Source organism: Haliotis rubra, unplaced genomic scaffold (assembly GCF_003918875.1).
Source record: "Haliotis rubra isolate DU_JTF1 unplaced genomic scaffold, ASM391887v1 Scf697, whole genome shotgun sequence".
Taxonomy (NCBI): domain Eukaryota; kingdom Metazoa; phylum Mollusca; class Gastropoda; order Lepetellida; family Haliotidae; genus Haliotis; species Haliotis rubra.
In genome coordinates this window covers 42760-55725 of record NW_025767409.1, presented here as the reverse complement: position 1 = coordinate 55725, position 12966 = coordinate 42760, and the positions used below count along the sequence as shown (strand labels likewise).

General features: G+C 37.8%; 1 protein-coding gene across 1 annotated transcript in view; it reads left to right on the top strand.

Moving 5' to 3' along the window:
* LOC124258537 (proto-oncogene tyrosine-protein kinase ROS-like) overlaps window positions 1-1955 on the top strand; it is a 162838-nt gene extending 160883 nt beyond the window's left edge. Inside the window, 1 exon segment of the mRNA XM_046692606.1 lies at window positions 269-1955. Coding sequence (XP_046548562.1) covers window positions 269-1219 — 951 coding nt within the window. The 3' untranslated portion in view covers window positions 1220-1955.
* The last annotated feature ends 11011 nt before the right edge of the window (window positions 1956-12966 follow it).

Sequence of the window (12966 nt, the reverse complement as noted above, 5' to 3'; positions counted from 1 at the left end):
CAGTAAAAGATGTTATCTCATTCAATGCCCAGTTGCATTTCTGGGATGGAACTGCTTCCAGTTTGGAGATGAGTAATAATGATCTGTGGTTACAGTGTATGGTCTGGTTTATTCTTCCCAGACAACATGGGATGGTGCTGATGATGTCGACCTCTCATCTGTCTGTCCTAGACCATATGAGGACACTGTATGTGTGGTTTTTCATTCAATGAATAAAATGTTGCTTTTTATTCAATAGTTTCTCTAACTGTATGTCTTAATGTTTCAGTTGACTGTAGACCTGTCGACAGCCAACCCTATGAAGCGCACATCATCCCTTGATTCCAAATGTTCCTCTGTCGATGACCCACGTGTGTCTTACTCTCAGATCCAGCGGCAACGAGCTTCCGAGATCGATGCTTTGGGCTACCTCCAACCCCGTTCCAAAGACATGCCAAAGTACCTGGAACTCATTAACTGTGCACCAGAGTTCGGCATCCTCCAGCCAGTCCCTATACGACCTTCACCTCAGTCTCAAACTCCCAGCATTCCTAGCAGCTCTTCCAGCCCCACAACTCCTACAGTTAATTACACAATGATGAATGGCAATTACCTTATTCCCTCACCACCGTATGGTGATTCTCCTCCACCTCCCTTCACTAAAGATAACAACATGAACATACCACCCAATCGTACACCCCCTCCAATGTATGGCAACCCCCTTCCAAATTATGGGGTTGTGTCAGTTTTAAGGAACACGGACAAGCCCCCTCCATATCAGTCCACAAAAGAAGTCTCACTCAGATTGCAGGAGACGGCATCTCAGAATGGAAGGAAGTGTAAGGTGGATCCCAGCCATTCAGACAAAGATCTATACTCCAGCCCCACGTATGAGAGGCACTTATCAGACTCTTCTTCCAACTCAGAGTCCGGGTATTACTGTGTGGAGTGTTTGAACAATAGCCGCTCCTCAGCATTCCGAAATGAGAAGTCAGTGCCAACATACTCCCGTGTCAATGAATCCGGTTTCAACAGTCCCCCGCCCAACTACACCTTCTGGGCAAACAACAACACGGAGAGGAACTATTCGGGGAACATTCCCGCTCACAAGGACATCTATGGGTGTCCACCAGAATACATTAATGTCCATGGGCAAGGGAGGACCTCTCGGAATCAGGTTTTCCCTGAACACGGGGCTGTGTTAGCTGGATTTGACATTGCTCAAGCCAGTCTTGTCTAGCTGTGTGTTGTGATGAGCTGATTGCAGACAGTATTGGCTTTAACAGATCAAGTTGTGGTGAAATAATACTATTGTGCAATGGTTATATAAGTATTCATGCAGCTGGATTATGAGGTAACTGTGTGGCACATGAACATGCCAGTGTATAACAACCATAATGCAAGTGTGCAATAACAGGTTCATAGTCTCCACCAGTTGAATATTCACAGGATGATATTCATAATAGACGTCAAACATGTATCTTCTAAACTGCCAGGCAGTTACGGACTACAAGATACGACAGTGCCATATTGGGGCCTGCTTGTTGTTTAAAAGAAATTCAGTTTTTAACTATGAAATAGTAGACTGACTTTATTGTGAATCTAGTATACACGATGGCATATATTAACCAAGTGTGAAGTCTGTTCCTGTTTGTGTTTTTAAACTAGAAGTGGAACCTGACAATAATGATGGCTACCATGTTATGTTGTTTGTTGTGCAAGGTCAGCACATCCTACGAGCTAATACCAATGTTGCTTGTTGAATTATTTCCGTGTGTGTTGCTAGTTTAGTGGAGTGAGTGACAACGATGATGCTGCTGCTTGTTGATGTCGTTGCTCCCAGCCCTGAAGAAGGCAGCTGTAAAGTAGCTCTGTGTTTCTGGCCGTGGGTTTTTGCAGTGCTCCATGTACCCCCAAATATCACCTAAAACTCAAAACCTTCCTGTCCTTTAATCTTAAAATTATTAAAAATAGCCAACAATAACTAGTAATGAGAATAATATAAGACTGAAAACTATTGTTATTCTCAAAACATCAGGAAAAAGTTTAAGCGTGTTTCTCAAAAATAAGAAAATCTGACCACCTGCAGCACATTTATTCATGCTGAACAAAATAAGTTGTCAGGACAACTGTTTCTGTGCTTGAAATGTGCTTGCCTGTGGAGCAAACGATACCTTCTCGGAAACACACTGTATTTGGATGGTATGTTACAATATGCAAAATACAAACTTACAAGGTTTTGTAGAGAATATAAGACGGCTACAATGATGGAATTATTTGTCTTGTTAAATTGGAGGAATGTTGTACTATGTATCTAAACACTTGTATTTAAGCAGAATCTCTGGATGTTTAAGGTTTGTGTGTAGCTTATGCATGTGGCTTACAGAAGATAACTGGATGTTGGTTGATGTGAGACAATTTCTTGAACAATCAGCTCAAAGCCCAGCGGCTGGAAATTTTCATGACCTACCGGTACATGATTCATACTGATGATGTAGCAGACTTTGAAATCTACATTTCAAATTCAACAGATGTATAAACTATTGTCACCATTACTAGGATTTTACTAAGTCTGTTCAATGTAAGATTTTTATACTAAGCATACAAGTCCTGCTCAGATGAAATGATAATTCAGTTCTGAGGGAGGTTTTTTAAGATTATGCTCTGTATAATTTGTTTTGAACTTGCTAGAGATTAATGTCAGCATTATGATTGACTTTCTTTGTCACAATAATCCATGTATATGGATCTTTCATGTGGAATGATTGCAACATGTCAACTGTGTAGGCTTGTACAATTGTCAGAGCACATTCTTGCTGACCTGTAGTAAACTCCAAAAGAGTGCTATGTACAGATTTCCAGGTTTGAGGATAAGAACATGTATGAGAGTGCTATTCAAACTGATGAGATTTCCTTGCATGTAACTAAGCTCAGGTATGGGTAGAGATACTCGATAAGTGCACTGTGTGATGTTGACCAGAGGAGAACCTATTCTTTGGTGGTGATTGTGATTGGAAATATCTAACTGACCAATCAAAATATTTTGAATGTATATTTACCAACTTGTAGGCCATGTTTGAGACAGGCAAGTATAAGTGTTCAAATGGTAACATGGTAACACTAAGAGGGACCATATCCTAAGTATGGTACAGTCTTCTGGCTCTTCATCTGGAAATGATTAACTTTTATGATCTTACAAAATTGATTTTAATTTGTTTTCTTTACTTAAAAGTTTTTGAGACTTCTTTATGCCCTTGGTTCAGTTACACAAGATTGTGTCACTTTCGTCTCATTTTGCCTTTGATATGGGAACCACTCCTTAACATTTATATAATACTGTTATGATGACTTGCTCAGTCAGAGAATATGATGGCTGAAATAGAGCAAGTTACTGGCCAATCTGTACTTATTAAACTCGAATGTGCACCTCAATGCTGTCTGATATAATTCCCTACTTTCCCGTGTTTCCCAGCTTTGACATGTTTGGTAGGGAACATTCCCTTGTTTTTGCATGTGTTTATGATGGTGCCACCAGTCAGGGTTTGATAGCATTTGTTGTGAATGCCTGGCACCATCACCACATTGATTCATAGAAAATGTTTATGATATAATAGTTATCATACAATGGCCCCTGGAAAGGGTTTTGTCACAAACATAAAAGGGTTTTGTCAAGGGTTTTGTCACAAACATAAAAGGGTTTTGTCACAAACATAAATGGGACCAACCATATTCATGGATGGATGGGAAAGTAGTCTGGGTGTATTTTGGCCCCTACCTTGAATGTGCCCAATGATTTGATCTGCAACCGCCTTACGCTATTCCTGACCATATCGGTCCAGGATTTAGGGTTGTTCATCAGAATAAAAGGTTCAGTATGGCTTCCATGTGGCCATCTTTGATTTTCTTCATCTGCTCAGAAAAAACATTTATGGGTAGTAAAATGAACTGAAACTAGCTGTATATGTATGATGGGTGCAACATTTGAAACTGTTAACAATAGTAATCTGATAGGATGATAATAATATTGGAGAATAAAAGGGAAAATAGGATGATAATAATATTGGAGAATAAAAGGGAAAATAGATCATATTTAAAGAATCAAAGGAGCATTACACGCAAACTTTAATACAATTTGCAGGGAACTGTTTTGCAGAACGTTAATGCCTATTTTGGCACAAACAACTGGAAAGAGTACTCTGGTCTTATATAATTTATATTTATTATTTTTGGAAAGATATATCTAATTCTGTTTTAGTTTGGAAGAAAACATGCCATTCGTATATGTGAAAAAGGTTGTATATTTTGAGAAATAATGACTGGTGACATAGCAAATTATGAAAAGGTGGTGAGTGGTGTTTGCTTGCTGGCATAGTATCAACTTTCGTAATGTTCACTTGGTTCTCTTCGCAAAACATTCTGTTTTGTCTTACATGCAGGACAACATTCAGACATGCTTATCCATTCACGATCTAAAACCATTATATAAAAGGGAATCACTGTACAATGATAACTATGGATTGCTCACAAAATTCCATTCATTTTACAAGGGCATTTTTTCGGATTATATTTCATAAATGCTTAAAATCTATGAAGAGATCTTCACCGTCATGTAGTTTATGATCATCATCATCATAATATCGCCATTACCTCGAGTAAATAGATTCATTCTACCAATGGGGATTGCTCATAAGTTTTACACGACCTCAAGTAAATGTCAGCTCTGAATAGGATGCCTCACAGTGCAAAGAACCACGTTCATTCAACCTTGTATAATGTATGTGCTTGCTAAACAGTAGGAAACTGTTCCAGATTATGTGAGTGAGTATGGTTTTATGCTGCTTTCAGCAATATTACAGCAGAAACATGATTGGGAACACTAGAAATGGGCTTCACGTGGACTGCTCAAGAAATGTCATGGGCTTAAACACATTTCTGGAGGCAAATGTACTGCACATGATCTTTTCATGTTCAAGTTTTCCCCTTGTTTTATGCAAGTTGGAGGTATATGCATGGCACTGTAAGGGGTAGTCTTGACTAACTACATCATTCAACAGGCTGAAATCTATATTCAGCTACAAGTTGTTATTTTTGTACATTGTATAAATGATGTTTCTATGTCTATGAGATTGTTTGAAGATTGTCATGGCGTTGTATATTGCATAATACTACTTTTACCAGTACGGGGATTAAGTACGTCCAGTTGAGAGTTTTATTGCCGGAAGTAACAGATGGGGACTTGATCTGAGAATTTAATGGAAGATTTTTCAATAATGTTAATGGCATAATTGGTGCAATGAACTGTTTTGAACCCATGATGGAATTTTGGGATTCAGTGATTAATGTTTTATGTTTTCCGAACAGAAATGATATCATCTCATTTTTATGCAAGTTTCAAAATGATTACTGTAATAAGCATTTCTGTTTTGTGTGAATTGCCTATCACCAGTCCAGTGTTGATCAAATACTTGTCCACTAACATTCTGATCTTGTAATTCTTATGAGAAGATATAATATGTTTCACTTCAACTAGTACAACATTTGATGGAGATCAAACCATGTCCTATAGCTCAACTCTGCACTTTTGTCTCCACTGTCTGTAGTGCCTGTTTAGACTTGAGTAGAGTGTTTATAATTGGTAATGTTTTGAGAAGGTTTAACAGGGAAATGTTGGTGACTGTGTCATACTATAGGCTGACAACACGCAGCCATTACACACCTTACTGACAGGTCAGTGTTCCCGTATAAATACTCATTGAGGATCCAATTTTTACTGTTTCAGTATTCAATAACAGGAATTAAATGCAACTATTGAAAATAAAATCTATTATATTGTTGTAAATTTCCATCCAGTTTTAGCTGGTGAATGTTAAATATATGCCAGGGAAATATTTTTTCTGTTAATGCTGATCTTTATTGTGAATCTGCCAAGATGGAATCCCAAGGCAAAATAACCAATGAGAAATTCTTGAGCAAACATTTAATCAGAAAATGAGACATTTTTAGTGAATATTTTCATAATGTTGGCAATTTGTAAAACATGAAAACCACATTATCTTGACTTTCATTGAAATTCAATATTATCATACACATTTCGAACAATGTATGTGGTTTAAATTTATTTCAATATGTTGACAGGAAACACTGATACTTTTCTACATTTAAGCCATTAAGTGGCTCATGTCAGCTGTTTAAGAAGAGATTTGTGCTGGACATTTTCATGCTGAACGAGATGATCATTGTTCTTGTGATAGCAGTATGTACAGAGATTGAGCAGATATTTTTGTGATGAATGTGTAAATACTATGGGAACCTAGTCATAGAATTGGTTTCTGTGTCCAGACTAGCTTTTAAACCAATGTGATATTACAAAATTAGTCTTGCACCAAGTTGATTCCACCGATTTGTTATCACAGGGAAGGTTAGTTGTACAACAGAAGGGTATGACATTTCATCTCACCTGTTGCTTACCTTTGACATCTGTAGTTTCTGTCCTTTGTTGATGAAAATAGGTTTTAAAGTCGACATTTTAGAACAGGTATACCACCATGTAAATGTTGGTTCAGAATATTAGTGCTGTCAAATTCAAGATGTTTTTTTAAATATGTGAACCGGTTTTGTTTTTGTTATTCCTGTATACATATGGAAGGAGCCGTGAGAAAACCTGAACCTGCAGGTCCTTGCTCTCTACTGAGTTGTGATGTTTCATCACGTCAGCATGTCACTCCATCTAACATTAGTAAATTTTGTTTTTCTTCATGGTATATATGTGTTATAATGCCACAAATAACTAAAATAAATACTTTACTGTGTACTTCCTAGGGAGTTGAACAAGTACTGATAATATTTCTTAGATGTTCACTTATTTCTTTCCATCAGTATACTTGAGTTTTTCTGTCCAAAATATCCCCATTGTTAGTGTTGGGTGATTGTCTACTGTATTTATTGTAATAAGTAGCCTTGGAACAAGATGTGCTAATTAACGTCATACTCAAGTTAAATTTGTCAAGAACAAGCAGGAGAAAACACATGTATTTGAAAATATAATTTTGATGTTAATGAAAACTGACAATTGTAATATCAGTAACGTGAAATATATATGCCTTATACATTTTTGTGTTTTCTGTGAATAATCTGTAATATATGAAAGAAAATAATGTCATTTACATTTTTACATTAGTAATTTTAGGGCATTTCAAAGATTATTTACTGACTGGTCAGGACGTTGGTTATGAGATGTTTATTGGCCGGTGACTGATTATGATTAATACAGTATACTATATATTCACCCGACTCCATAGTAAATAGTGCAACAGTTTGGATATGTAATTACTCTGTCTACATCAAATGTATTTTACCTGTGATCCCAAACCACTTCAGTTGCTGTGTCCTTGTGCTCCTGTGTTCAACGTAGGACAATTGCTTCTCAAGTCTTAACAGTGTTCATTGTTAACTGGACAAATATGAATTCAGAAAGTTGTTAAAGATTGTTGTTATTTCTTTTGTTTCTAACAACTTTGCCGTTCCCTGTTGTTAATGTTGTTATTTGTATAAATGTAAATCAAACTTTTGTGAATATTTCATTTTTACCTTGCAGTGTACAGAATTTAATTGGATTGTGAAAGTTTTAATCAGAAAATAAGTTTTAAGACATTATACAAGAACACATGTAGCTGAATATTTTGCATTTCTGATGCATATGTACAAATTCAAGAATACATAGAACACTATAAATAATGTTTTTAGAATATTTTACTATGTGCAAAGAATTGCTTCCTGAGGAGTTTGTTTCTTTTAACAATGTGTATATACCTCTGTGGTGCCATCATGTTGAAGATGTGTCTATGCTTCTGTTAGGCTTGTTGCTATGGAAACTAGTATCCTCATGCTACACTGTACATAACCATCCGTTTGACCTCAAGATCATTGTATTGTACCATGGAATAAAGCTTGAGTTGTAACTTTGTATACTGTCTTGATCTGTTTGGCATATCAGCAGCAGTCTTTATACAGAAGTAAAATAGCCATACATACAGAGTACCTCTACTCATATGGAGGAGCTGAGTGTTGTCTTACTTTATTATTTAACGCTGCTCTCAGCAATATTCCAGCCATATGGCAGCAGTCTGTACATAATCGAGTCTGGACCAGGCAGTGATTGACAGTATGATCATTGATCAAGGCAATTGGGATACGATGACTTGTCAACCAATTCAGTGACCCTGATTGACAATGATTGTCTTTTTGATTAACTGACTGCCTGTTCGTGGATTACTGCAGGGGAATGAGATCAGCTACTGATCCATGTAGTCCATGTCGCCGATGATGTTGAGGTCGTCTTTGAGCGCCTGCAGACAGAAGTCGATATTCTTGTATTTTCTCTTCCTGGGTGGGGCTTCGATCCCTTTCGATGGAAACTTCTACGTTGCACTGTTCTTGCTGGAACACATGCCCCATACTTCTTTTATCCTTGACTTCTCTTACATCGAAACTTGTACTGATCATAGAATAGATGCTGGCCACCTCTCACTGACTCAATAAACATAACTCTAACCTGTGTCTTCGCCATTTTGATGATGAAAAATCACCGAGCACCCTTATATAGCTTCTTTAAAGGAGAATACGAGTGAATTGCAATAATTTGCTGGGTGAAAGATAAAGTCATCAGAAACATATTCCCAAATTTTCAAGTAAAAATTATGTATAATTATGTTTTAATTGCGAAAACAGTTTCTGTAAATCTCAGCTTCGGTCATTATGCATATTTCGCTGGAACCCACGTGACCTTTCCGCTTGTGACGTCAAATGTGCCTGGAGTCCGCCATATTGCCAAAGACCAAACGCTACAGTAGTACAAATCGTGTTGTTTCTGTCGTTTTTTTAAATGGTACGATGGTGTATTGCGTTGCCTGGGGATGCACGGCATCATCGAACATGGGAAAGAACCACCATTTCTTCCGTTTTCCAAGTGAAATGACAGATTTCGGCAGGAGAAATGCGCCAATCATTCCGAGTCGGACACATATGAAAGAGACATTCACGCATGGGGTATGGAAATCCCCAAGCTAGGCTGAAGAAGGAAAAAATACCCACTAGATTAATTTATACTCCATCATTCCCTGTAACAACTTACTGTCAGTGGTATTTTTAACATAAATTAAATCAAGTACGAATGCCAGTCGAATTTTCCCAGCTACAAAATGACCCAGCAAATTTGGTCAAATTGCCCCAGTGGGGTAGTCAAAATGCCCCAATTTATTTAAAATGAATAAATATAGGCCATAAATGCATAGTTTTGTCAACTTTGATATTATGTTCTTCATATATAAGTATATACATAGTTATGAGTTTACTAATGAAACATTTATCAGAAATATTACTTCCTAATAACTTTTATATGAAGAACATAATATCATAAGTTGACAAAAACTATGCACTTACGGCATATATTCAATCATTATAAATAAATAGATTTAAATTTGACATGACCTTATTTCCTTTTATCTATTCTAATATAATTTCCTTAATTTTACATTTATTGTAGCTTTATTTCTTTTATTTATTGTAACATAATTATAGCGTCGTGCACTACTCTTGGTGTTTATACATTTCCAAGAAACAAGGGAACAGGATCCACTATTCTAAGGTATAATGGTAATGTATGTAATGTATGGTTTAGAAACAACACTACTCGGCACGCTAATCTAGAGTACGGTAATCTGATGTTTTCTTAGCAATTACTCATTTTTAGCTTTCGCGGGACTACCTGCCACAACCTGACTTTTAGCTCTCCCAGGAATAGGGAAAATTTAGTTTTCCCAGGCCGACACCCCATGAAGACCCAAACCTGTTAGACGCCTCTTATGACAAGCATGGGTTGCTGAAGACCAATTCTATCCTGGATCTTTGGGTTGTAATAGGTTCTTCTATGCAGGAGTGAGTGAGTGAGTGGGTAAGGTTTTTTATAGTAATTTTACCTATGTCCCAGCAATATCACGGCAGGGGACACCAAAAATGAGCTTCACACATTGTACCCATACAGGGAATTGAGTGACGTCTTCAACGTGACGAGTGAAAGCTTTAACCACTTGACTACCCCTCCACATTTGCTATGCTGGAAGTACCCGTGAAGGTCCGGGTTAGAATATTGATCTTCAGTAACCCATGCTTGTCGTAAGAGGCGACTAACGGGATTGGGTGGTCAGTCTCGCTGACTTGGTTGACACATGACATCGGTTCCCAATTGCACAGATCGATGCTCATGTTGTTGCTCACTGGATTGTCTGGTCCAGACTCGATTATTTACAGACCGCCGCCATATAGCTTGAATATTGCTGAGTGCGGGGTAAAACTGAACTCGCTCACCCCTATGCTGGAAGTGACTTTTGACTGGTGGGGCAGCATGTGATCATACCTTGACAGCCTTGGACAAAGCTCGATGAATCACTGGATAGTCTAGGTAATCCAGACTTGACTATTTACAGGATGGATGAGGCACGGAAACAAACGTCAAGTTGGGAAAATTGGTGAACATCAGACTTCCTTCTTGGATCCCAAACATTATTCTTGAAAGTCCTCACAATTAATCACTAGATAGAGGTGAGGTGAAAGTGGGTTTAACATTTCGCTCATATGACGACGTGCATGCGTGTGTATGTGTATGTGCGGCTGCTTGTACTAGCCCAGACTGAAGCTGGTTTTATAGTGCTAGCCCACTGAGATACCATGCCGTAGTGAAGCATGAATACCCCACTCAGACACATTATACTGACTCCGAGCCGACCAGTCCTTGTTGTACCCATTAATGCCGAGCGACCAACAAGTACCATATTTTAACGTGTTTTGTTATGACGCGGTCGGGGATCGAACCCACGACCTTCCGCTCTCCGGGCGGACGCCCTAACCACTACACCACGGAGGCTGTCAATCACTAGATAGACCAACATAATAAAATTGCCTCACACTGTTACAAATAGCTGTCTGCATGTCGCCTTGAACATTCCAGTCATTCTTGCCCAGTCAGGAGTGAATGAATGTTGCTTTAAACTGCAGTCAGCAATACACCAGCTTCCACAAGACAGCTTGGCGCTGATACTTCAGCAACATTCCCCTACACCACATGGGACGGTGCCATTAATATTCAGTCATGTCTTTGGTGCATGGAACTCAGGTCCTTCATGAATTCAATTTGTTACAATCACTATAACTGAATATTCATGAATTCATAAAGAGGTTTTTTTACATGAACCTGTTATTTGTTAAAGCAGTATATGCAAAATGGAACATATCCAAGTCATGGAGGATAATAGTTAACAACCTTATACATTTCATTAGACAGTAAACTAATATCACTGGTCATTGTCATGACATATGAGACCGTCATCATCGTGGTCAAAACCTGTCACTATACGTATCATTGGACAGAACATAAGAAAAAACCCATCACTGGTGACAAGTTATTGTATTTGTATTTGGCACCCTATCTTTCTTATACATCTCATATTCTCATCCTCATAGTGGGTTTGCTGCATCACATGCTTCCATTCATGTGGCAAAACATGTCTGTGTTTGCATAAATCACCAACAAAACTGTTTTGTTTAGATGTAAAGGAGGTACATGTTGCTAATGACAAATCATTGTTGCTGACAATATGTTAAAATGAACCAGGTTTGTAGATGAGTGAGTGAGTTAAATGCTGTTCTAAACTCTGTATATCATGGTAGTCTTACTAGCGCTGAGAAAGGTCCAAACTGATGTAGGTCATAGAGTGATTGAGTGAGTTTAGTTTTGCGGGTTTTTTTTAGCAATATTCCAGCAAAATCATGTTAGGGGACATCAGAAATGGACTTCACACATTGTGCCCATGTGCATGGGAATCGAACCAGGGTATTCCGCATGATGAGCGAACGCTTTAACCACAAGGCTACCCCACCGCCCCGTAGGTATAAGACATTTAGACTAACGGGATCGGGGTGGTCAGGCTCGCTGGCTTGGTTGACACAGGTCATCGGTTCCCAATTGCGCAGATCAATGCTCATGCTGTTGATCACTGGATTGTCTGGTCCAGACTTGATTATTTACAGACCGCCACCATATAGCTGGAATATTGCTGAGTGCGGTGTAAAACTAAACTCACTCATAGACATTTCCTTAACCATGAAACCAACAAGCATGGGGACTGTGCTGTAAAACTCATGATCACATGAATGTGATCTTTCACACACACCTGGATAGTTTGTGTTTGACAGAAACATAACACTGGACTTCAAAGACTATATTTTAATCACTTTATACATCTTTGCACTCCTTGCAGTATAAAAGTTACATGTGAGGTTCAGTCTCCTATAAGATGTGCATAGTACAAAATATTCATAAACATGTAAAACCTTTTTGTTTTCATAAATGGCAAGTGTATCACATAATATATTAACTTACTGAAAGGCTTGAAACTCATGGCTTCATCATTTTATGCCAAGACAAATGAACAGATGGCACCAATTCCAGCTCTTCCATTCAAAGACTTCTGCAGTTTGGTATTGCTAAGACACAGTGGACAAGATGGAGCTACAGATTGGCATCAGGACTTCAATTTGCAATATTCAACCATTAGGCCAGACAAATTTTATTTCTTTTTTTTTTTACAGATTTTGGTCCTCAGAAAACCTAAAGGCAGGAGGAAAAATAAATAAAAATAAAATCACCAGTCAAAGTAATATTCCTTCTAAATACTCAAAGTATTTTACTTTTAGCCATTTATGAAGTGCATATGGGGCAAAAAACAATCTAAAAAATTTTTCTTGTAAGTTTACATTTTTGGCCAATAAAAACATTAGGATTATATTTTTCGAGTAGGGAAAAGTACTATTATTTTTTTTCTTATTCTTGAAAATATACGACAGGCGGATCCGTAAAACAAGAAATAAAATTGGTCTGGCCTTATCTGAGAAAATCCTGAATCACGTATCCATATCTGGATCCATATTATAAAC